General features: G+C 44.2%; 1 protein-coding gene across 17 annotated transcripts in view; it reads right to left on the bottom strand.

Moving 5' to 3' along the window:
- Positions 1 to 759: 759 nt before the first annotated feature.
- The window catches only part of LOC113657018 (R3H domain-containing protein 1), a 32,680-nt gene continuing 8,269 nt past the window's right edge, over positions 760 to 25,170 (bottom strand). For 2 of the 17 annotated variants that reach the window (XM_047813043.1, XM_027168531.2), the window contains exons 2-27: positions 22,590 to 22,715; positions 22,133 to 22,375; positions 20,302 to 20,340; positions 19,209 to 19,292; positions 14,892 to 15,024; positions 14,413 to 14,491; positions 13,581 to 13,640; positions 13,252 to 13,392; positions 12,390 to 12,498; positions 11,980 to 12,075; positions 11,732 to 11,760; positions 11,577 to 11,630; positions 11,298 to 11,491; positions 9,940 to 10,200; positions 9,284 to 9,423; positions 8,922 to 9,005; positions 7,684 to 7,899; positions 7,252 to 7,369; positions 4,278 to 4,432; positions 4,059 to 4,195; positions 3,472 to 3,575; positions 2,347 to 2,534; positions 2,065 to 2,203; positions 1,842 to 1,954; positions 1,686 to 1,770; positions 760 to 1,310 (exon numbers count right to left, since the gene is read on the bottom strand). In XM_047813043.1, the coding sequence (XP_047668999.1) occupies positions 997 to 1,310; positions 1,686 to 1,770; positions 1,842 to 1,954; positions 2,065 to 2,203; positions 2,347 to 2,534; positions 3,472 to 3,575; positions 4,059 to 4,195; positions 4,278 to 4,432; positions 7,252 to 7,369; positions 7,684 to 7,899; positions 8,922 to 9,005; positions 9,284 to 9,423; positions 9,940 to 10,200; positions 11,298 to 11,491; positions 11,577 to 11,630; positions 11,732 to 11,760; positions 11,980 to 12,075; positions 12,390 to 12,498; positions 13,252 to 13,392; positions 13,581 to 13,640; positions 14,413 to 14,491; positions 14,892 to 15,024; positions 19,209 to 19,292; positions 20,302 to 20,340; positions 22,133 to 22,339 (3,279 nt within the window). In that variant the 5' untranslated portion in view covers positions 22,340 to 22,375; positions 22,590 to 22,715 and the 3' untranslated portion in view covers positions 760 to 996. The remainder of the gene's footprint in view (positions 1,311 to 1,685; positions 1,771 to 1,841; positions 1,955 to 2,064; positions 2,204 to 2,346; positions 2,535 to 3,471; positions 3,576 to 4,058; positions 4,196 to 4,277; positions 4,433 to 7,251; positions 7,370 to 7,683; positions 7,900 to 8,921; positions 9,006 to 9,283; positions 9,424 to 9,939; positions 10,201 to 11,297; positions 11,492 to 11,576; positions 11,631 to 11,731; positions 11,761 to 11,979; positions 12,076 to 12,389; positions 12,499 to 13,251; positions 13,393 to 13,580; positions 13,641 to 14,412; positions 14,492 to 14,891; positions 15,025 to 19,208; positions 19,293 to 20,301; positions 20,341 to 22,132; positions 22,376 to 22,589; positions 22,716 to 25,170) is intronic. The other 15 variants (XM_027168526.2, XM_027168528.2, XM_047813063.1 and 12 more) reach the window with 13 other exon arrangements.

Raw genomic sequence — 25,170 nt, 5'->3', positions numbered from 1 at the left:
GAGAATTTGAAGTGGGATCAGAAGCAGAAGTGTGAAGCAGGTGGACTGATATCATCTCGGTGTATGTAAAAATATCTCACAATAAATTACTTGGACAGTAGACGGCGCTGTTTCCATTTTAAAGACGGCACGTTTTGGTGTAAACATTTATTGGTTTCAAACTGAAATAAAAACAGAGCTTTTCAAAATAATAATAATAATAATAATAATAATAATAATAATAATAATAATGCAAACATTTCTGCAGAGAAGGGGATATGGAGGGGTGCCTTTTTTTTGTTGTTTTTGATGTTTGTTTTTTTAAAAATGGCCACGTATAAATAAAATTAAAACCCAGAGCCAGTCTGATCAGCTATCAGAACTCCCATTCGTGCCTGGAACAGATGGCATTCAGAGGAAAAAAAGAGGGGGGGAAAAAAAAAAAAAAAAAAAAAGCAGAGGAGGATGAATTATTTTCTCACTCAGTTATTCAAACAAGGGACATCTGTTCTCCGTTAGCAACAGTGAAGCTGAAGGCACAAGAAGTTGAAGCTTTCTCTTGTTTGTGGCTTCATCGACGTACCAAATTCGAGCAGATTTCACTCCCCCATCCACCCCCACCCAAAAAAAAAAAAAAAAAAAAAAAGACTGCGTTACAAACAAGACGAAGAGGAAGTGCACGTGGTCCGAGCTTCCATCCTGCAGTACAAAATACACCATGCTGTCTTTGTGGTAAAGCGTCTGAGTCTTTAGAAAAAATTGCAAAACGTGTCTTTTTTCTTTTCTTTTTTTTTTGGTTCGATTAAATAATCTTGAGTCAACAGTTACAATTCAGATATTTTTTTGTCTTTATCCCCCCTTGTGTTAAACAAACCCCAGTGAAAAAAAAGCCCCAGACAACTAATCAAACCCAGTTGTCCACATTGATGCAAACAAAACAATGAAAACACAAGAGAAACAGGAAGTAGTGAGGCAGGAAATGGTGATGATGGGGATTTAGGATGAGGAGGCATGGCCTCACTGAGAGCCAGCCCTCTGAATGGCCTTGAGTCTAAACGCGCCGATGGAGGTGTTGAGTTTTAGCAGCGCGCTCTGCGCCGCTTGCTTTGATGGGAAGGTGGCCAGGATAGTGTAGGTAGAGGCGAGGTCACGTGGGGTCATGGCCGAGGTGTCGGCGGTCACGGAGCTGTCTGAGCGCTGGGGATGCTGCGACTGCTCCGGCAGCCATTTGATCAGAGCGCCTGCCTTGCCCAGCTCTGCCAGCAGAGAGTCGGCCTCGGCACGGCTGATGCCTGCTGGCAGGTCCGTCACCTCCAGAACACGACCGGTAGCTGAGAGATCATGCAGAAGATCGTTAACGATGCTGTGCTAATTAGTCCATTAATAAACATTTATGAATCTGACGTAAGTAAAAAAAAAGAAAGAAAAATTATTATTCACAAAAACTAGGAAAGAAAGAAGCAACCAAAAGGCCATGGGTAAGGCTTAACATGATGCGTCACCGTGAGCGCACTGAGCAGTGTGTGAAGAACAGCACTGAGCAGTGGTGTGAAGAACAGCACTGAGCACTGAGCAGTGTGTGAAGAACACTTTCCTTTACACACTCATAGCACCACCATAGAAGATCTGCTCAGGTGCTGTTTAACTAAAAGATAAGGGGGGGGGGGGTGCTGTTAATGTGCGTGTGTGTTAAATCTGGCCGTTACCTATCTCCCCTGTGTTACTATCAGTGGACAGTGATTTCTTTGTCGGTCTTCGGCCACGCCCCCCATGACGGATTCCCATAGGACCCTGGAACAACAGGAGGCATCAGCAAACTGTCTGTCTGTGACGATGTGCAGCGCTGTGTGTGTGTGTGTAACCTGATGGTGATGATGGTAGTGGTGGTTGACCAGATGAGAGCCGTGCATTAGAGGAGGTCGGATGGGATGGCTGTACTGTAGAGGCTGTCCGAGTAAGGGATACCTGCCATCACCTGTCGACACACACGGCACCGAATGAAGCGGACAATCGCTAAAACAAGTGTTGTAGCAGCAATAATGGCATGTCCCTCACACACACACACACACACACTGTGACACTCACCTTGAAGGAAGGGTCGAGAGAACTGATGCATTATTGGAAGAGGGGCGAGACCAGGATGGATTCCCTTTAGATTGGCCAGATGGGGCGGACCAGGAGAGTGGGCAGGAGAAGGGGCGGGGCTGGTCAGCTGAGGACTGTTCTGGAGAGAGAGAGAGAGATTTTGTGAGCTAATTTCAACAGAACACTAATAATCTCAGCTAAAGTTGGATATTTAGACCTCCAGCACATGCCGTAGTGAATAGTTCCGATTAACCGCTAAAGATGTGGTTTCACTTTATTCACCTGATGTGAACGGACCTGTGATGCGTCGACCAGGCCCAGCTCTGACGGCTTGGAGCCATGGTGCTGATGCTGCTGGTCCAGGCTGTAGTATTTGTTCTGTTTCCACTGGGTGGTGGCAGGAGGCGGAGGAGGCATACTCAGCTGCATCATCAGCACACCGCTACCACCAGGGGGTGCTGGAGGCACACCTGCCAGAGCAGAGCAGGATCATGGTAAATTATTCCATGAAAACACTTGCCGATGTGGATGTGCATGTCTAGAAGGCTTGCAAAGGCAAAAACAATTCTCGTGTGTTCACATTGTGAGGAAAAGCCACACACACACCAATTAAAACTGTTTATTACCCAATGAACAGTCAAGGCAGTTCACCACTGCGCTCATCTCATTAAAACCCATTTTCTTCACCACAACTCATCCGAGAAGTGTGTTCTGTTCAAAGCACGCTCGAGTTCTCTGTTCATTAAGGTTCACTCATGATTTAAGGCAGTAAGAGGTCATAAAACTCCTATAATCGCTCGCGGGCAACGCACCGCCTACGACAAAACCGTAGACACCATTTAATGAAGTGAATCAATGTGATTCATTTATTTTATTATTTTTTTTCCAAAAATAATTGCCACTAGGGAGAAACTGTACATTTACAGACCATATTTTTCTAAACAGAGAGAACAAGAAGGCTGGAAGTTTCTCATGAAAACTAGATTATTTTTTTCTTAACATTTGCTCAGAACCAGAAAATGGCTGTAAATTCAAAGCCACTGAGTAACACTGCTTTACTGATGAGATCTACAACATTGTTTGTTATCTACAAAGCGTTTATTCAGAAGCCAAGTTCCCGTTAACGTATGATATTTGTGAATTTAATGCAACAAGCGTTAAATAGAAGCGAATCCTTACGCCTTCAAACAGATCCGCTGTGTTATTGTAGAGAATGACGAGCATGTGGCTGTGACACTGATTCCTATGCGCATTTCCATTAGTCTTCTGTCAAAACTATTTGCGCTGCGGCTCCTCGCAACATTTCACGCATAATCTCGTGTTTCTAAAAAATGTTAACTTTTCCTGCTTTCCTACGGTGTGTTTTGTGGCTCGCTGCCACCCGATTGGCTGAAAGCTCCGTAATACCTGTGCACTGCTGCGCTGGGATCGGTTGAGAGCCACAGGGAGAGGTGGCCCTGGGGAACTGCATCTGCTCGGAACCCGGAGGTGGCAGGAAGCCCACGGTGGAGCTGACGCCCGCACACAGAGAAAGGAAACAGCCAAGGCAAGAAAGATTGATTAGTGTGATTAGTATCCCGTTCACTTTAGACGGAGCAGAGGCTGAGAAACTGGTTCATTAAAATAATATATATGCCTTCTATAAAACACTAGTGTGTGTGTGTGTGTGCGTCTATATTATATATATATATAAAATCTCTGGCCACTTTTTTTAGAAATCCGCTTGTCAGAAAACAAACGACGACAATTATTACTAAACACACAAAACCATCAATAAGGTATTTAGATGCTTTAATGTGGGTGACAAAGAGAAATAGTGTACATAAAAGCTTAAGGCAGGTTAACACAAGTGTGTGTGAGAGAGAGTGTGAGAGAGAACATTTAAATGCTTTAAATGAAGCCATGTATATATAAGCTTAAGACAGGTTAATAGATCAACAGAGGTGTGTGTGTGTGTGTGTGTGTGTGTGTGTGTGTGAGAGAGAGAGAGATACCTAACAGTGGAGTGTTGGCTTGGGGGCAGCACACTGTAGTACACCTGCATGCTGGCTGAGGGCATCTGTGTCTGATTGGTCGGTCCCTGCACAACCAGTTGCTGCTGATAGGCTGGCTGAAGAACATTCTGCGAGCCCTACACACACACACACACGTTACTACCAGTGTCATTCCTTAAATAAAAATTCATCACCACAAGCCAGTCAAACAGCACTGACCTGATAGTGCGGCATGGGCGGGTACTGCACCACCATGCCCTGAATCTGATTGGTTATCCCAGGCTGGTTACTGACCAGTGATTGGCTCTGAGGCTGCTGAGCTCCCATCATGCCTTGGTAGTTGGGAGCTTGACTGGGCATGACTGTCTGATAACCTGAGGGATGTGGTGGACAAACAACTTTACTCAAGAGACGAGAGTGCATCGAGAACCCACACACACACATATACACACACACTCTTCTATTGACATTTAGAAAAGTGTCATGACCGCAATTTCCTCAAAGTCTAACACACCCTACACCTGCATTATCCCCTTTCTAATAAAAGCAGCTAGTCATCATCGACGCGGCTTTGCTTGGGCAATTATGTTTATGTGCCATGTCGCTGCGTTACGCCTCGCTTCGTCACACGGCTCGGTTAAACTCCAAGATATTAAACAGCCCAGAAGGTCAAATTAACCAAATAAAGCCAGGCTTTTTGTTTTGGAGATGGCAGCCTGACGTGCTCAGGTAAAGGATCACACACTTTCAGTACACGATCCTCTCCTTCACCGATTTTAATTCAGTGATGCTGGAACTCGTTAAATCTCACCAACGTTTAACATCCAACCCAATTATTTCCACTAATTAGGTCATTTCACCTCTTTTCCTCTAGAAGGATGATTTTAACATGAATACACTTTTTTTTTTTTTTTTTACACTATTTACATTCAGTGGGACTACAGAGTATCATGACATGTTCTTCCTCCTCATATATCGGCCGTGTGAGAGAGTGAGCAAGTGAGAGAGTGAGAGAGAGAGCGAGAGAGCACATTTTTTGGACATCACAGTATGCGCGACTTCTCTATTCGTTTATGCACAATTTTATGCTGCGGGCCATGATAAAATTCCCATTAAGTGCTTAAAGGGCTTTGCACAATGACACGGTAAACAGCGGTTAATGAAGTGAATAAATGGGAAATTTTTGTGTGAAAATAAATAAATCCCAGTACGGAGAACTCATTATTTTTGGCCTGACCTTTTTTAAACGGACATTACTGCAAGAAAACGTAGGATTTGTTTTGGAGAAATGTTTAGTTGAAATATTCCACAGAATAGCAGAACTGCTGCTGATAAGACTGGAGTGGAAATGGCTGCTTTTTTGCATTTGGGTCCTTTTATCAGAACAGGAAGGAGACTGAGCGCTGGGGTGCGTGGGAGGCGCATTAAAGAATGATGAACGATCGATGTGTGTGCGCGGAACACAAAAAGCCAGAGAAGGTCAGCCTGGAAGCTGAGGCTCGCACTTAGCTGCGCTCTTTCTGCATCCTCTCCTCTCTTCATCTCTGCTTTTTGATTTTTGTTTTGTTCTGTCCTCCGTCTGATAAATTCGTTGGTGAGCCCAGACTCTATTGTGCGTCGTCCTACACGTTTCCCCCAGCGGCTGTGCCTCTGTTCCCATGTCCCTTGTTTATCGTGGCTTCCTTGCTCTTTAATTGAGTTTTCATCTTTCTGACTAAGACGCTCGTGTGTGTGTGGGTGTGTGTGACTTTAGCGGAGTAGGACGTTTAAGACGAACGACAGCAGACGGACGTCTCTTTTCTCCGAGTCTGAACAGCGTTTGTTTTTTTTTTTTTTAATGTCTGGCCACCTCCTTTGTGGCAGGCAGCAGCAATCAATTCAAGAGTGGGAGGGAGGGGGGGAGAGAGAGAGAGAGAGAGAGAGAGAGAGAGAGAGAGAGGGAGCGGCAGAGAAAGTCAGTCAAGATGACTATTTTCACTCAGAGCAGACATGAAGAGAATAAAAGCCTCTTTATTGGACGCCACACATGTACGAGTTCACGCTAACACACACACACACACACACGCCCACACACATGCTCTGAAATGGATTCTTTCCACACTTTCCCCAACAAGGGCTGAAGGCTTCACTATTCATGAGCACGGTTATATACATGGTTAACAAATATTTATACAACATCGACGCTGAATTCCTGACTCAGGAAGTGCTGATTAACCTCCTGTCAATGTGTGTGGACGTGTTATTGTTTCTATAGCGACAGCGAGTTGGCTCGGATTTGTACGGCAGATGCTCTACACGATCTGAGACGAGATGTTCTGATGGTTGCTGATACGGTACAAAGTCTCTGTCCTTACGAGCAGTAATAATCCCCATGAGGCTGGGTAACGTGTTGTATCAGCTACGTCCTGCTGCAGCACCACTCATTATTTACAGGAAGTATTAAACATTCTTTCATAACAACACAAATAAAATAAAATGACATTCAAACACAGAAGCTGCCAAAGCAGGACACAAGAGGGGTGGAGTGAGTGTTGCTCTTCTTCCTGCCCTACAACAGGCAGAGAGGTGAAAGGTCAGAAGCTGGGAGTGAGTGATGGGAAAAGAGACCGGTTCACTGTGAGAATCATACGGTCTCTCAGACAGTGGCACGGCCCCGCCTCCAACCACCCAGAACTGACACTCACCCCCAAATCACTGTCCATGTGACCTGCCCCACCTGCCCCTCCACCCCCATGTCACTGTCACCCAACCATACACTCCCCCCCCACCAAAAAAAAAAAAATCCACAGTCAGTGTAAACCCCCTCCCCCCAAAAAAAACACAGTCGGTGTATCCTGCCCCCCCCCCCAAAAAAATCACTGTTGATGTAACCTGCCCTAACATCCAACACCCCCCCCCCAAAAAAAAATCACCGTCGGTGTAACCTGCCCCCCCAAATCACTGTTGATGTAATCTGCCCCACCATCCAATCCCCCCCATCACTGTCGATGTAACCTGCCCCCCCACAGCCCCCCCACCCCAATTCACTGTTGATGTAACCTGCCCCACCATCCCCTCCACAGCCCCCCCCCAAATCACTGTTGATGTAACCTGCCCCGCCATCCCCTCCACATACACGCCATTCTACACTCCCAATACATAACGTGCATCAGTATTAACACCAGTGTAAGATTGCGTGTGTGTGTGTGTGTACCTGGTTGTTGTGGTGGTAGTGGTTGACTCTGGGGGCCGCTGTAGTGTACTGGGGTGACTGGTCTGTAGTGCTGGGTCGAGTGGGGATACTGACCAGGAGCGCAGTAACACGCTGACATCTGTGCGCGCGCACACACACACACACACACACTTATGCTTTAATCCTCTCGTACCAAAGCAACCAGCTGACTAACAGTCTTAATTATAAGGTTTCTTTGGGTTTTTTTCTGTTTAGAGTTACATTAATGCTGTAAACTGTTGTGGTTGACAAACGTTTCAGGTATAATGTGATTTAGCCATCATCACTGACATGCTTCTCAAGAGTATTCTAAAGCTTCGATGACTAACAGGCAACAGTGATAAAATGTGGGTGGTGCTTGGGATCAGCACAAGGAGAAGTGCCAAGTGCACAGTCGTGTGTGTGTGTGTATACCTGCTGCACAGGCTGCTGGATGTATCCCTGCTGCTGGATGCTTTGTGTAGGTGGTGGGTACGTGGGCACAGAGACATGCTGACCAGGCTGGAGCACGTAGCCGGTGGGGGCCTGATTCTGGAGCACCATGGAGTGGGAAAAGACGCCCGTCTGGTGGTCTGGCACTTCGCTGGGTGCCAGGCTTAACTGGCTGAACTGGTTCCCCAGACTGTCCTGCTGCAACACACACACACACACACTTAAACTAAACACTGCTTTACTCACCTATAGTAATAACATTCACATTTCTACCCGAATACTTCAACATTTAAAGAAAATCCCAGAGTCCAAATAGTCAGTCAAAAAGTCCCTCCATCATGTAGCTGCTTAAAGCTACATACTTTCAAACAGGATTAAATTAGCAGCTGCTGCTTGGCACTGATCACTCTGCTCCTATAGAGCAACACACACAGCACTCACTCCTTCATTTTCTCTGTTGTTTAAATGTAATGCATCATCATCATCATCATCATCATCATGCCGCTAGAGTAGAAAGGAGTGCACAGACACTTAATATGCGGCCATGGTTCAGCAGGAGGACTTCAATTATTTCTATTGTGCTGTTAGACATTTTGGCACTTGCCTGCTTTCCAGCTTTAACATAAATACAACATTACCAGCATTAATACTGACGAGCGAGCTGACAAGCTGACTAAGTTATATAGGCTGCTAAGAATGAGAGAGGTGAGATTTATGGTAAAGGAACAAATGGAGTGCAGACGGTTTTATCATGAAGTGAAATAAATAAATAAATAAATAAATAAATAAACAAACAAAGCAAATCAAATCCACTAACAAATAAATCTAGTTAGAACGGTCAGACTAATGACTGAATAACAAGATGAGCAGAGGAAATTGAAGGATGTATGAAGAAAGAGAGGGGGGGGGGAAAGAGAAATAAATAAATAAAATAAAAAAATCACTGCCCCACCATCCAACCCACACCCCGATTTTTTTGTCTGTGTAAACTGCCCCTCCACCCCCTCACCCCCCAAAATCACTGTCAATGTATCCTGCCCCACCATCCCCTCCACACCCCCACCCCAAATCCCTGTTGATGTAACCTGCCCCACCAGCCAAAATCCCCCCATTACTGTAACCTGCCCCACCACATGCCATTAATTTCTACACTCCCAATACATGAGAGAAAGAGAAAGAGAGAGAGACATAGCGAGAGAGACAGAGAGAGAGAGCAGTACCACAGTGTAGTGTTGGTTTAGAGGAACAGGCAGGAGCGGAGGAGGATAAGAGATCGCTGAGTACTGCACACACTGACCACAATGCTGCAGAGGAGAAAAAGAGAGAGAGAGAGGAAAAAGACAGCGATGGAGCAGAAGACATAGAAGAAATAACGTCTCAAATACACACTGAACCGAGAGGAGAGACAACGGCATCACGGGAAAGGATGCAAACGAGTGAGCAGAGATATGACGGGCAACAGGACAGTGTCTAGATTTCTACATTTTGTGTAAAACAAAGACTTTCTGGAAGGAAAGTGTGTACACTGATATACATCGACCGTGTCAGTGACAACAACAAAAAAGAAAGATCCTGGACTAACCTGAGTCACAACATGATTGGTTGGCTGGTGCTGTGGAGGCGGAGGAGGCGGAGCCATGGGCTGCTGGCCCCTCCCCTGCTGTGATGTCAAGCCAGGGTTGTAGACCACAGCGCTGCCGTCAGGGTTGGTGAACGGCTGACCTGCAGTGTTGTAAAGTGGGTTCTTATCTGTGTTTTTACATCAAATCACACAATCAAGCATTAAAAATGTAAATAGGGCTTGACTACAGAAACAGGAAGAAGAGCACAGACAGAGCTGTTAGAAGACTAACGTTAGTGGACGGCGTTAAGACAAAATGCAGGGCCACGAGTCTGAATCCGATTCTCTTTGGTTACTAAAGCAGTATAAATAAAGACAGACATTTCTGACGGATCTGAAACTATAAAGAAGTAAATAAACCTCTCTGTACATCCTGTTCACACAACTCCCGGTTTGTTCATACGATAGTGATGTTAGTTCTGACATCGAGACTCTTCGATTCTTTGTGTGAGCTACAGAAATGTAATACTGACGGAATTACAGCGCCCCCTATTGCTCACTGCTGATAAAGAAAGCTAATAAGACGTATATTAACTTAACAGTGTTTTTTAATAGATGAAGCATTTCCCCAACACCCCTCCTCCCCTCCCGCTGGCACTGGGGCAGGTGGTACGCACCTGTTTGAGAGTGTAGCAGCACGCTGCCCGCTGGGATGCCCGAGGCCTCCAGAGGAAGGAGGTAGTAGCTTGTGTTAGCGTTAGCACTAGTGTTAGTATCAGCATGGGCTGTAGTGTTGGTTGCGGAGCTCGGAGGGCCCAGGTCTCTGGTGCCCTCAGCCACACACCTGGTCGGAGCCGGCACAGCTTGGATGGGTAACGACAAGGCAGGGCGAGACAGCGAGCCGGTAGACGAACCTACACTACTACAGGAGTCAGAACCTGCGGCAAGAAGTAATGAAAAATACTAGTTGTGTCTGTGGCGTGAGGAGGAATGAAAGCTTGTGACGGACAGCGAGACGGGAACCACATGAAGCACTCAAAGGCGGATGAGGGTGAAAATGAACGGAACTTGAAAACTATGAACTTGGCTCCACGCATGCGACGCAAATCAAACGAATGTGCATGCGGCTGTGTTGCCATAACAACAAAACGCAGGGTGGTATGTTATCTTGTCGGAGTCTATTCTTCTACTCTTGTTCAACAGAAAGTGCGAAGAAGCGTTAAATGGATTAAATGGACGTCCTTCACCTCCTCCGAACCCCCGAATTTTTTAAGAATATTGAGTAACTAAATAGAAGAAATCTCCAAAACATTGTGTCAAGCCACCGCTGAAACCGGTCCCTACACTGAAGGACTGCGGTCGCACACAAAAGCTTCTCAGGGGGCTTTTTCATGTTGGCGGGACACAGACACACAGACAGAGGTCACTTGATGGAAGAGAGGCTGTTAAATATTAAAAAGGGAATTATATATGAGCCGTTAAATACCAGCACATTAATAAGCCATGAGTGCAGGCTGGGGGGCGACTCGCCAATGTTGATGCTGCTGCTTTTGTTTCAGGGTGACAGGAGAGCGGACAGAAGATGAGTAGAGAAAAAAAAAAAACATATATGCGGAATGCAGTGAATTTGTGTGTGTGCGCGCGCGCGCAGCGGTGATGCCAGCAGGGGGATAAGCGCATGCACAGAGCTAGAAAATGGCTGGTGAGACAAGGTGTTAGATAACGACGTTGAGAATGTATAGAAAATTGTAGTGTATTTTTGTGTGTGTTCATTTCTCACCTGAGGCTCTCTGTGTGTGTCACATATTTTAGATAGCCTGGGTGTGTGCCATTATACCCCCTGCTGCTGCTCTTTCAGCTGCAAACTGTGTGTGTGTGTGCGCGCGTGTGTGAGAGATCATAATAGTCTAATGGTATTTGCACTGAGGGTGTGTTGTGTGTGTTTCGAACAGCCTGTCTGTGTAGAAGTGTACATCTTTGAATAACTTGACTTTAATCTCCTATCTGTAGCTGAAGTGTGTGTGTGTGTGTGTACCCGTTTTAGACAGTCTCCCAGTGCTCCTGCTGCTAGCAGTGCTGTCTCTGCGTATCAACACGCTGATGCTGCTGAAGCTGCTGGCTTTAGTGATGGCCGGTCTGCCGTTTCTGTGCGAGCTGTCCGAGTCTGTGCTGCTCCACGGCCGAGGCTCCAGGCTTCTCGGCTCGTTCTCCGAGCTGCTGTCCCTCAACCTGCAACACACACACACACACTATCACATCTTAATATTGAACCTACTGTACATGTTCATGTGAATAATAATATATTGTGCACCACCTGAAGATTTGCCGTTTCTGGTGGCTGCTAATGTAACCCATATCCTCCTGCATCCTACAGCACAAGAAGGCAAAAAAACATTCATTTATTCTCATTTACAAAGAGTGATAGATAGAGAGTGAGAGCGAGAGATAGATAGATAATTAAGTAATTACCTTTTATCAAGCTGGAAATGATCCTGACCCTGTGGGGGAAGAAGAAAAAATAAAACAATAAATAAATAAATGAATTTAAAAAAAAAAAAAAAAAACACAAGAAAAGCAAGTTGACTAACATTTTTATTAATCATCATTATTTATTCCATCTCTACTAAAGGTTTTCTAAATAAATTACCACAAAGATTATTATTATTATTATTATTATTATTATTATTATTATTATTATTATAGCCAATGAAGCTCACATCCTGAGCGAAGATTCGCTCTCTCGCTCTTTGGTACTCTTCCTCTCTCTCCTCGATGGATTTGCTCCTCCGGTCGTCCTTCAGGCGCATCCTTAGCTACACAAACAAGCACAGGCGTGTTTAAATATGCGAGGCAGCGTGCGGCGCCGTCAGTATGACCGTGTCTCGTATCCAAGTGCACAAAGTGTCTGGGAAACTGTTGATCTGTGGGGTTTAAAATCAGTGACGATGGAGGTCAGGGTTTTCGCACGTTCCCCCTAAGGGGTGAAAAGATTTTCCAGGACTTTTTTTCCCAGACAAATGAGGGGATTTTTCAAGGTCATAAAATATGGGAAGCTACAGTGTTAATTCAGTGAACAAAGAAGGTATTTTGCGTAGGATACGTTTTACTTTCCGGTGCACTCACTTACCCTTCCATCCTCCTGGTCTAGACTCAAGCTGTCCCTCTTCAGGATGTAGCGCTTTTGGAAATCGTCGGTTTTGTCGTCTTTTATGTGCTCGGAGAACTTCTGATCAGGTCTGTAACGGAGACAGGTTCGGAGTCAGTTTCATATAAAAATAAACGTGGAAACTTTAGAACTGGTGATTAAGACGCTGCACTAAAAACAGTGCGTCCTTAGCTGTTTAGCCTCTGGGCCGCGATCCTGTACGTTTCTATATCAGGATCCTCTTTAATGCAGACTGAATGACATAAAACAGGACCAAAAAACAAACAAAAAAAAATCAGTTGGTCTTTAGTGAAACTTTCTGAGAGATGTTTGGTACAGATACTAATGTTTTGTGAGATACTAATAACAGGAACTAGATCATTTCCCGATCCGATCACCGAACAGCCACGAGCTAGCTGAACGATCGCATCGTCTGCTGTTTTGACTGAACGCCAGCAAACTCCAAGAACACTTAACTTGAGTTTCGCTGTCTAGTGTAGAAAAAGCAGAAATGTCAGCGCCTTTTGGAGTATCAGCCTCTCAGTCATTAAAACGATAATAAGCCTCGTTTTTAACGTGCTTTTCATTTTCGTTCATGACGGCAATAAAAATAATAGAATAACGTTACAAATAGGAATGATTCAAAATAATAATAATAATAATAATAATAATGAAACAAAGGGTTTGTTTTGGGCGCAAAACAATAACTGCCGTTGCTAACTGTCTCTGTAGTAACGGCGGAATGGTACTAGAAAGAAAAATGTGTTAAGTGAAGTGTGATGTTGGTAGAGACGTTCGCTCCCAGCAGGAACTGTATGAGAGTTTGTGTGTTAATGACACTCACATCCTGGTATTGCTGGTTTTGTTGATGATGACCGATTTGCCGCTCTGGTCCACGTTGTGTTCCAGGCCGAAATACGCCGCCACTCTGTGCAGCAGCATCCGGTGGTATGATGTCATTGGGGGGAACTTCCTCTTGTGGGACCTGATGGGAGGACGAGACGTAGACGTGCTGAATTACATCCACTTTCATTATTTAGGTTCATTTCTGCATTTTGTTCCTAAGCCTTTAATCCTCTACCATGACTGACAATGCTGAGGATGAGGATGATGATAGCATATCGACTGGCAAAACTGTGGATTTGAAGAGAATCGCTGTCTTTAATAACTTACTCATTGTTACCGATGAAGTCCAGAATGTCCTGCTCCAGCTTCAGCAGCATCATTCGGTCCCTGCAACGACAAACCTGTATTCATTTTCCTCTGAACCCAAAGAAAATAAATAAAAACACACAACAGAAAAACTTCAAGCTGCATTTCATCTGTTGGAAGATTTACAAATGAGATGGAACTTAATCCGAGTACAAATGCCTGAACGTCGGGAGAGAATGATGCAGTCGATTAGCCCGGGGACGTCTCTGGTGCGTCACGCTATCATGACGCAGTGTATCCGTGTGGGACGTGACATCGTCGTTAGAAAACCCCGTGTTGTGATTCTGATTCTATAAATAAACTAACACCACACGTGTCCAGCACACTCTTGTGTAAAACTGCTGAAGCTGATTTAACATCAGCAGCTTTAAACACATGGTGATTTATGAGATCATCACGCTTTCCCTTTCAACGTCAGTCAGTAACGTTTCAGCGACGTTTCTTATGAGGATGTTTCTCCACTTCCTAGTAAGCATGACCGCTGCTGCACGTTCGTTAAACCCTAAACGAATATTTCAGAGGAAGACGGTGAGGATGCCGACAAAACACCTTTGTCCCGGCTTTAAGCCTCGAGCCATCAATCTGCCTCTGAAGCTCAGATCAAAGTTGCTGTTTTTTCCTCGAAAATAGTCGAGTTTGCAAACAAACTTCCCGTTTTTGTTATTTTGGAGCAGCGCTCGATTTGTTAGCTCCCGGCGGCGGCGCCCAGCAGGCTGGATGATGCAGGAGGGAATTAATGAATAAAACTGACAGGATGAGAGTTACAGGCTTTATATGAGTGCGCCGAACATACCGAGGATTATTCTTCAGTGTGTTGACCAGAAATTCATGGAGATCGATGCCTGTGGAGTCAGTGTACTCCTGACTGGGGTCTGAGAGAGAGAGAGAGAAGGAGGGGGAGGGAGGGAGGGGAAGAGAAAGAGAGAGAGAGATGAAGAGGGAGAGAGGGACAGAGGGGGGGAGACAGAGACAGAGAGAGATAGAGAGACAGAGAGAGAGAGAGAGAGAGAGAGAGAGAGAGAGAGAGAGAGATTTTACATGCTGCATACATTCTGCTGCCTCCATCTGGCATGTAAGAAAACATCTCATCTGCCAGCACCAGTCACACTGACACACACACACACACACCTTCTGCTGCTTTAAATTATGCACAATATCCGACAATCTTCTGTCTATTATACTCATTTTAAATATCTATATAAATATTCAAGCCTTATTTAAAGTGGGATGTTTACATCATCAACCAACCCACTATGACACACACACACACACCTCTCGACAGTGATCTTCTTGGCGCTTTGTCGGCTCGCTCTGTCTTTTCCGGGCTCTTCTCGACGTGCTCTTCATCCCCGCTGGCAGCTTCCTCTTTCTCCGAAGCCTGGCTGAGCTGCAAATGGATCTTATCCTGTACAGCACACCATGAGCGACACAATTAGCTGCTTTCATTTAAATGAATAAGTATATTTAAAATAAATAAATAGATAGATAGATAGATAGATAGATAGATAGATAGATAGATAGATAGATAGATAGATAAATAAGACAAAACGTGCATCCTGTTTTTTTTAAAGACCACAAAAACTAAGATATCTACAGAATTCATTGCATAAAAAAAAATAAATAAAATAATTCAGGACGTTCCTTCGACTGACAGAAAATGAGCAGTTTCACTCTGATCTTCCTTTTTTAGGCAGAATAATAATACACATTTGTGTGTGAGAGAGAGAGAGAGAGCGAGCAAGCACCCAAAGCATCTAAAAATATTATTATATTTTATAAGAACACTCAGACCAAACTGCTTTGCTCATCCGATCACCTCCTCAATAACAATGCTGAATGTTCATTTTTTAAACATTTATTTTAAATATTCATTTTCTAAATAATCAATAAACGTTAAGACATAGAAAAAAAAACACCTCATACGAGCGTCTTGTGATCCATGACACACAATTAGCATAGAACCTATTTATTTACCTTATCAATACTTTAATCCCAGAAAACTGCATATCAGCTTATTAAAAATAAATAAATTCAATAAACAGATAAAGGAACGCTTTATTTATTTTTTTATTTAAGGAGATCCATCACTGCTGTGTCTTTATCCTGCTTTATTTCTCTCAAGGACACAACCTGGACCATTAGTAACTGTCTTGCCCTTTACAATGGGAAAAAAAACCCACAAACAACGAGATGGGGCAAAACAATCTCATCTCTCCATTGATCAACTGCCGTCTCTCGAGCTCGAGAGCAACGCTGAGGAAGGAGAAGACGTGAAGCTGCCGAATGAAAGAAAAGAAGCTAAACAAAAAAAATTGAGGGGAAGGGGAGTGTGTGAATAGACCACTCTCAGAACGGATTCGGGGGTCCGGGGGATTGATGGGGTTGTCCTTCACATGCTCAAGGACGTAAAGCTGAATAACATCTGTTCATCCTCACAGTCTAATTACAAATATTAAACTGCAGCTCATCTCTCCATAGTAAAATATACATTAGCTGTAATATTTGCTTTACCCAATAAACAGTGCAGTTTAAACATTTACTTTACAGCCGATTAAAAAAGTCCATTACCTGTCGGGACTTGTTTAATATTCGCAAACGACTGGCTGTAGGAGGGTGCGTATTAGATGCTCAGTTTAAATTTCTATGTCAAAAAAAAGCCCTCTCTTTTTAAGAGCTTTTATTAAACGCATACTGAGAAAGCGTTCCTGCTCTCGGTCTTGTTTACCGAGCGTGTCTACGGTCTAATTCGGAGCTTTCCAGTGGCAGCTGTGCTAATTTTGCAATGTTTTTGCTTTAATGTGCCGTATAAGCGCTGGAGGTGCGGTCTAGCTGAGGCAGCCTTACGCTTCTCAGAGCTTTCCGATAACTTAATAATGGGCGGGAATGGGTTTTGAGTGAAAGTGGCCAATTATATCAATCCGCAGAGAGCGCAGGTGGGGGTGTGTGTGTGTGTTTTTCTGCAGAGCTGCAAGCCGCTGACGCAGGAAAATTACATTTTATAGAGATGATGGATGCAAGCAATACTGCGCTCGGGACAAACTGACTCCCTGTACGCATCTATTAAATACACACAAACAGCGCACCGTCTATTAAACACACACATCACCATTAGGGTGGAGGGAGGTTAAAAAAAATATAATAATAATAATGAGAGACACACTTTTCAATCAAACACACCTACCACACACTGAGCTCAATTACCGAGTGGATTGCTGATGCTGTGGAAGTGTGAGACTCTGAGCTCCAGCGAGCTGTCGAGAGCTCGTGTGAGTGTTGATGTTGGCTGTTATGTGCAAGAGAGGGTGAAAAATGGTTCACAAAGAGAAAACCTGTTTGGGGACGAGTGAGCCAGACCAAGGTGAGACGTACATGCAGAGTTAGGCCAAGATCCCTGCGCTTCCTGAATGCATCCCAAACCAAACTATAAGAGAAATAAATCTTCGCATTCTTTCACACCTCGGGTCCAAAATCTGGTCTGCACGATTTATGAAGCTGGCTGCGTCGATTCTGCTTTAGTTCACTTGAGAAATTTTTTCCCACCACTAATTAAGCAGCAAAACATTTAAAGTTCATCTGCTTTTTTTTCTGCACACTCAATAAAAAACTGTACGTAAAGTTCAACACTCTGATGTATGCAGATACTGGTTTATATTAGCAAGATATCAGTTTAAAACCTTGTCATGAATTGATGATGTTTTCGTATTACAGTGAATAAGAGGGTTGTCACCATAACCCTAACGAGGCCACCGTTAGTGACCAGATCTTAGGGCAGAGGTCAGACAAAAAAGGAACCATAATGACCGGTGTGAAAGTTACCAGTTATACCTGCTTAGATAAAGGTTATACCAGGACCCATCCCTGAAGGCAGCACTAGGGGTGGTGTCCACAAGCAAGCGAGTGTCTGGGCCACCCACATAACTTCATAATCTTCTGCAAGAACCTTAAGCCGCAAGGTGCAATTGAGAGTTCATGGAAAGCATATCAAGTTCTCCTGGCACAATCGAGTGGACCATCAACACATACTTTAGCATGTGACCAGCCTGCAGAAAATGAGCTTCCTATGCAGGGTAACTGGGTATGGTTAATCTCCATACCTACAGTATAAGTGCTTCTCCAAAGAACTGAGAAGAAACATTTGAATAGGCAAGGGCAAATAACAAGGATGCCTTCAGATCAGTATCAGGCATGTCTCACTGGACAGACATCCCAGTGCAGAACATTTGAGGGGTTACAGATCAAACTTGGCTTGGGAACATCTATGGATCCCCTCAGAGAAATTAGAATCTGAGGGTGACTGGGGACAGAGAAGTCCGTACTGACCTCATAAATATGTTGCTGCCACAATCCTCACCAGGAAACTTCGCAGCCACAGACAGCACAGTACATTTGTCCCCAAGGCACTGCTGGTGTGAACAGGACAATTGGACAATGTTGGTCCACATCTCATTGACCAACAACAGTGTGACTTACTAGGAACCCAAAGTACCCCATAGACAAAACCTTCAACAATTGTTTGATGACTAAATTCATTGCGGTTTTCCTAATGAGATACACTAGTTCACTTGGCTCATGACCAACTCAGAGGCATGATTATCTTTGGGTTAATTACCAGCCTGGCTGAAAAGAATTCTGAAATCACTGAAATCAAAGAAATTCAGCAAATTAAAAAGAATTCTCTCACACATTCAGTCTCGATTAAACAACCTGCAAATGTAAGTGGACATTTTATCGCAGAAATTTAGCAAGCCACAGGCAGTCAGGTCACATCACGTCCTTGCTGGTCTCAAACGTATGTATGTCGGTAAAAAAGTAATGCTTGACGAGGGTATATGTGGAAACTTGCCCATCTAACCCATACACAAGCACAGCTTTGTTTAGAAGGTCTTTGTAGGTTGGAGCGGTAAAATTTCTGGGAACTAAGATGGCCTCTTAGTACCTGTTCCGGCAAGACAAAGAGGTTTATACACCATACAAACACGGTGCCAATACTGGTGTGGAAGAACAACCACCACTCAACCGCAATGGAACACGTTTAGGAGGAACTGGATTGCTGATTTAACCCCAGGTTTCTTCGTCCTACATCGGTGCCCGACATCACTTGTGGGGCAAGTCGTGGCCTAATGGTTAGAGAGTCTGACTCGTAATCCTAAGGTTGTGGGTTCGAGTCTCGTGCCGGCCACGACTGAGGTGCCCTTGAGCAAGGCACCGAACCCCCCCCAACTGCTCCCTGTGTGCCGCAGCATAAATGTCTGCCCACTGCTCCGGGTGTGTGTTCACGGTGTGTGTGTGCACTTTGGATGGGTCAAATGCAGAGAACGAATTCTGAGTATGGTTCACCGTACTTAGCCGTATGTCACTTCACTATACTTTAAATGAACAAATCCCAATAGCCACTTCAAAAGCCTTCCTGAAGCTGGAGGTTAGTACTAACAGCAAAACAAGGATGAAGTGGAATGGGACCTTTAAAAGCAAAGAATTGTCAGCTGTCCACATTTTTATTCTATGCGGTCTGACAACTATGTAACAACGTATTGCACAGACATAATTCATAGACACACACACACACACACACACACACGCGTTCTTTACCTGGTGTGACGGCTCTGAGATTGTGGGTGGCGACGATTCTTCACACACCGCCAAACTCCGGACTAACTTAACTTTTGCGTTTGACTGGAGGAGATAAACCGTGGTTGTGAATAAAGAGCTGTTCATATATTGTTGTTAGAAAACAGTTAAAATGGAAACGCCAACCTCTGCACTTCTCGCCCACACAGAAAACAAAACATGGAAAATGATTTTCAGAGGTCAACGAGCTCGAGCGGTGACGAATTGTTTCAGAGCGCTGCGTTTTAAGAGCGACGATGCGTCGTGCTGTTTGTACCGCCGCTGTCGATCAACGTCTGAAAATCTGTTAGAAAGGTCAACAAGCACTGCAAACACGGCCGACAACGAAACAATGACGCTGTCAAGACCAAACATGTCAAACGGAAGGTACAAAGTAAAAACAAGCACTACGAGAGCAAGACAAACACAAAAGAAAATCACTAGACAACTGACTGAAAGCTCATTTGTATACAAAAATATATATATACCCCCCCCCAAACAAACCCCACACAATAAACAGCTTCAACGACTTAAAAAAATCCTCAAGATGCACTTCATGAACAAATCTAATAGCATGACAACACCACAAAGAAACATGCGTTTGTCCAAGATGCACAAACACCATGAATACTGACTGCACTTGGTGGAGATGATCCACAAAGTACGCCCTGTTCCCGAAAAAATACCCCAAAAGCATTTTAGCCGTCGCCTTCATTAAAGCGCCGTTAAAATGCACTTATGAAGGTAATTTGCCAACTTGATGGGTAGCTTTTTTTAATACTCAGGAGTACTATACCCCACCAAGTGCTGCTGCTGTTGTCTCCCGTGCTCTTTAAATTTTTATTTAGTCAGTACTAAAAGGCCAAAGCATTTTAAATTTGAGGTTTCGCAGCGTATAAAATCTCCGCGGGAGAAAGCGAGCGAAATTAGCGCCGAGGCCCTTCAGTACCGGGAACGAACATTTTGGCGCCTGATCGGAGTTTCTATGAGACGAGCAGCACGACACAAGCCTGAGCTCACAGATGGAGTTATTAGTCATTTATGCTAAAGCGTGCAGTAGATGACGGTACGATACCTTGGAGCGTCTCATCGGCTGTCCCGTTGTGGTGGACGGCTGCGTGACAGGAAGCAGAGACAATCAGACACCATTTTACAAATGGAACATCGATACAGGCGAGATTCTGACTTCCTTTTTATCTCGGGGGGGGGGGGGGGGGAGTAAATAATTGTCTCAATGATTCAATACCTGCTTTAAGCAACTTGTTAAACAATTGGACAGTTTGTGTGTATATATTTTTTTTCTTTGCCAGAATGTAACCAAATAACCAGTTCCCACCAAGGGAACAGAATACTGACGAACCATGAAACTCCAGATCAGCTCTTCTGGTGCCTTTCTTATTTTTAAGTAGGGGTTTCTTCTGACGCTTTTGACGAGGAGTTTTTATTTGGATTTGTTGCTGCGGTTGCATCAGAAGTCATTTGCATAAAATCGGGAAAATATCAATTCAAATGTCAGTTTGTTGCTGTGTCTCTGGAATCGAGCCTCATGCTGTGAACTTGCATAGACGATGAACCGGCGCCTGCTTTGTCGCTTGCTAGTGTGAATGCAGATGAAGCCATGGCCTTTCCCTAATGGCTTTATCCCCGTTACCGTCACACGGTTTGTGAAATTCGGAACAATTAAATCGGAGCTGCCGTTTACTTCAGAGCTTTAGGGATTTCCAAAAAAAAAAACAAAAAAAATAAATAAAAAACCCTCGAGTGAAATAAAAGGAAAAATCTAAATAAGATGCTCGAGGCGACAATTTGGTCTTTATTATGGCTGACGGCAGGACAAACCTACACAAATGCCATCCTTCTACCATGAGACTAAATTTATCGAATCGGTAGCAAAAGTATTGGTACAGCTCCTTAAAAACCATTCTGTTTAACTCTGTAAATTAAAATTTCCTGGACGTTTTCTGCCCATTAATGTCAATTATGAAAAATTCTACACCCTTCGTCCCATAGGACGCGTTTTCTGCATAATGCTTTTGGTTTCTATTATGCAAAATATAGCGGCTATGTACAGCATCAGCAGAAATGCAGAGCTGAAGCATAGATTTATGGGAGGTGTGTGTGTGTGTGTGTGTGTGTGTGTACTGTAGCACTACAGTAAGTAGGTTGTTGCAGTGACAGAAGGTGTGCCATGTGAGTGCATCAGTGAAGCAGCTAATTGGGAAAGACAGAGAGCGAGAGAAAGACAGTGAGAAGAGGTTTGGCTCTCTTTCTCCGTCATGCTGCCAGTGACAGATGGTGGCAAAGTCACACGCTTGTGCGCACCCACACACTCGCGCACAAGCACGCACGGCCGTCCCATGACTTGGAATGACACACAGGAAGTTTGCAGATAAGCCTGCGGGATTTCAGCTCCAGATATTCGGGCCCCTCTGGCCTGCTTGGAGCCAGTCATGCAGCAGCTGGCCAGGATCTGGCTCCCGTTGGCTCTGGCCGCTGTGCTCGCTCAGAGGATTTACACCATGATCCACTCAGTGGACAATGTCTCTCATCTAGTATTCTTTATATTGCAGGATAAGGAGTCAAATAAACATAAAACAAGCCTGTCTCTCTTCTTCTAATAGCAGGAAGGCCCTGTAATGTAGCTAAATTATTTTAATTTATGTGGGTTGGCGTGTTCTCACTGGCTGAATGAGGACCTCGACAGCCCAGACTTGCAGTTTTACTTCGGTCATTCGGCCCTCATTAAATTCCTGTGCTGTAGGTGACAACAGATTTGTTTAGGTTTTCATTTAGTTAGAATCCGGGATATTGCTGTTTAGTATCCTATTATTCCCCTGAGTGTTTGTGTGTGTGTGTGTGTGTGTGTTCGTGTGCGTGTCTGCTCCCTCCCCCGGTCCTGTGCTCACCTGTGTTTGGTTACTGAGGTCCGCGCAGCTCTGTTCTTGCACACACTTGTTTTGTGTGTGATCTTGGTGCTGCGTGTGTGTGGCGTTGTGTTCGTGTGCGGCGTTGTGTTCGTGTGCGGGGCTGTGCGGTTCGGGAGGGACGTCACTCTCTAAGACTTTCATCGTGTCGAAGCCTCTTTCCTCCAGCGCAACTTCAGACATTCTCATCGGAGCTGACGCCTAACAAGCACATACACACACAACCTGCATCACACACACGGAAAAGGACAAGTGAAGAGGACAATTAAAGCAGAAAATCAGTAGGTGAAGGGGAAAAGAAAATGAAATAAATGTCTTCAGTATAAACTCTGATAATTGTGAACATTTGCATCATAATATATGGTGTTTGTGGTGTTGGGGGGGGGGTGTTTGGGTGTGTGTGTGTGTGTGTGTGGGGGGGGGGGGGGGGGTTAGTTACCAGCTGTGTTGGGGCAGTAACTCAGGGGGCAGTAGAACCCAGGTGCTTCCATGACCCTGTCACCAATGGTGGGGTCGGGTCACATGACCACGACCCGTGCACACGTTCCGCATCGCCGTCACACACCTGCCCCACACACACACACACATATATATATATATACACACAGGCAAAGGTCAGATACTGCTTCATTACCCAAGAAAAGTTTTTGGATGTAGGCATGTCTGTACAGGCGTGTGTGTGTGTGTGTTGAAATGAATGAAAGGTTTCCGGGTCTTATGGGAGAAGGAGGGGAAAAAAATCTTTGAAAAGTGTCAAAGACAAAAAGTGCAGCCTGCACGAATAAATGAATAAATACATATCGCACTGACACCGGGGGGAGAGAGAGAGAGAGAGAAAGAGAGAGAGAGAGTGACACAGGAAGACAATAGAATAAAATGAAAGACAAAGAGACAAACAGGCTAAGAGTGAGAAAGACAAAACAGAAGGGAACAAAAGACAGACAAAGGGAGACTCAGAATGAAAGACAGGAAGAGACTAAAAGATGAGAGAGAGAGAGAGAGAGAGAGAGAGAGAGAGAGAGAGAGAGAGAGAGAGAGAGAGAGAGAGAGGTTGTAGAGAGAAAAATTGTAAAAAGGAAAGAAAACTATTGACTGCATTAGAAAGGGGGGTCAAAAGGACATCAGAGCAAGGGAGGAGGGGGAGAGAGAGAGCGCAAAAGACAGAGAGCGAAACAGAGAGAGAGAGAGAGAGATTGTCAGTCTTGCAGTGTGTCAGTTGTCACCCTGCTGTGTTCACTGGCATCAGGTCTCAAAGCTAGCACTGACAACCTGGTGTGTTCACAGAGGTCAAGAGGACTGAACTCAAACCGCTCACATACTGCACACACACAAACACACTCGAACACACACACAATCATCATTCAAATGACATGTGCGATACACAAATTAAAGTAGGTTCAAACACAAGCATGCACTAATATGATGTTAATGCTCTCTGACTGAGACACACACACAAATCAAGATTCAGGAGATGAGCAGCACACACTCGCTGTGACAGGCTCACAGGTGGTGCCCATGACAGAAGCAGGTGTTTGTGCCCTAACCTCTTACTCACAAAGACACACACACACACACACACACACACACACACACACACACACACACACACACACACACACACACACACACACACACACACACACACGAGATAGAGGAATTTGACAGCTCACATGCTAATAGAAATGTGTGTATTTTCCTGGATCAGAGTGCCCTACAGGCATCACTCACACACTAATAGCTCCCTTGAAAGTGCCCTTCATCTCTTTCTCACACACACACACCCCCAACCCCCCACCCTCCCTCCAGTCCCCTGTGTGTGTTTCACCTCTACAGAGTGTGTAAGGGGGTCAGGGTGCTAGCTGTTAGCGCCATGCACTAATCATGTGTTCAGCTGGAGGACAATCAGGACAGATGAGAGAGAGAGAGAGAGAGAGAGAGAGAGAGAGAGAGAGAGAGAGAGAGAGAGAGAGAGAGAGAGAGAGACACACACACACAGAACAAGAAAAACCAACAGCCAAAAATAAGATGCGAGACAGCTGAGGAAAACAGAGGTTGAGCAAGACACATTAGATAGAGAGAGAACGGGATGAGCTGACAGACAGATAAGAAACAGTGAGAGTGCAAGCAATAGATGCGGGGGAAGAGAGAGAGAGAGAGAGAGAGAGAGAGAGAGAGAGAGAGAGAGAGAGAGAACTGAGTCAGGGGACTGAGTGAATTGGTGTCAACTCTATAGGCGAACACCCCCCACCCACCCACACAGTTCTGTTAGATCTCTCCATCATCGTTTATCTCCTGCTCTCCATCTCCCCTTTTCTCTCGCTCTCACCCAGCTTTCCGTCTCCCCAAAAGTCGCCTTCTCAAAACACCCAGTGTGAGAACGAGGCCAAATATCTGCATTTTAAATTTTTTTCTGCTCGCTCGCTAGCTCTCCCACACACACACACACACACACTGCAAGCTACTGTAGTCCTAATGCAGGAAAAATAAAATCTAGTTAAAACAAATTAAAAAGATAAAAAAATATATATATATAATTTAAAAAAGGGGTCTATTTTTAAATCCTCATAATCAAAAAGGAGCTAAATAATTCTATTTTTATATATATATATATATATATATATATATATATATATATATATATATATATATATATATATACACACCCACACACACACACACACATACACACACACCCCGTTTGGTTTCGATTCAAACTAACAAAAAATAAAACATCCAGTGCATTTCATTTGTCGGAACACAAGGGGGCGCAAAAGATTGAGGGTTTTTTCCTCACAGAGTAATATATATATATATATATATATATATATATATATATATATATATATATATATATATATATATATATATATATATATAAAATAAGAACATTTTAGAAAAAACGTAAAACTACTAAAAAAAAATGGTAATGAGCGAAAGCACCCGAGGTGGAAAAGCACAAAAAATGTTTTTAGAAAGCTACCAGAATAATAGTTGCAACCGTTAAATAACTAAATAAATAA

This window comes from Tachysurus fulvidraco, chromosome 1 (genome assembly GCF_022655615.1).
Source record: "Tachysurus fulvidraco isolate hzauxx_2018 chromosome 1, HZAU_PFXX_2.0, whole genome shotgun sequence".
NCBI lineage: Eukaryota > Metazoa > Chordata > Actinopteri > Siluriformes > Bagridae > Tachysurus > Tachysurus fulvidraco.
Note: the sequence above shows the minus strand (reverse complement) of the source record. Positions and strands in the feature narration are given on the sequence as shown.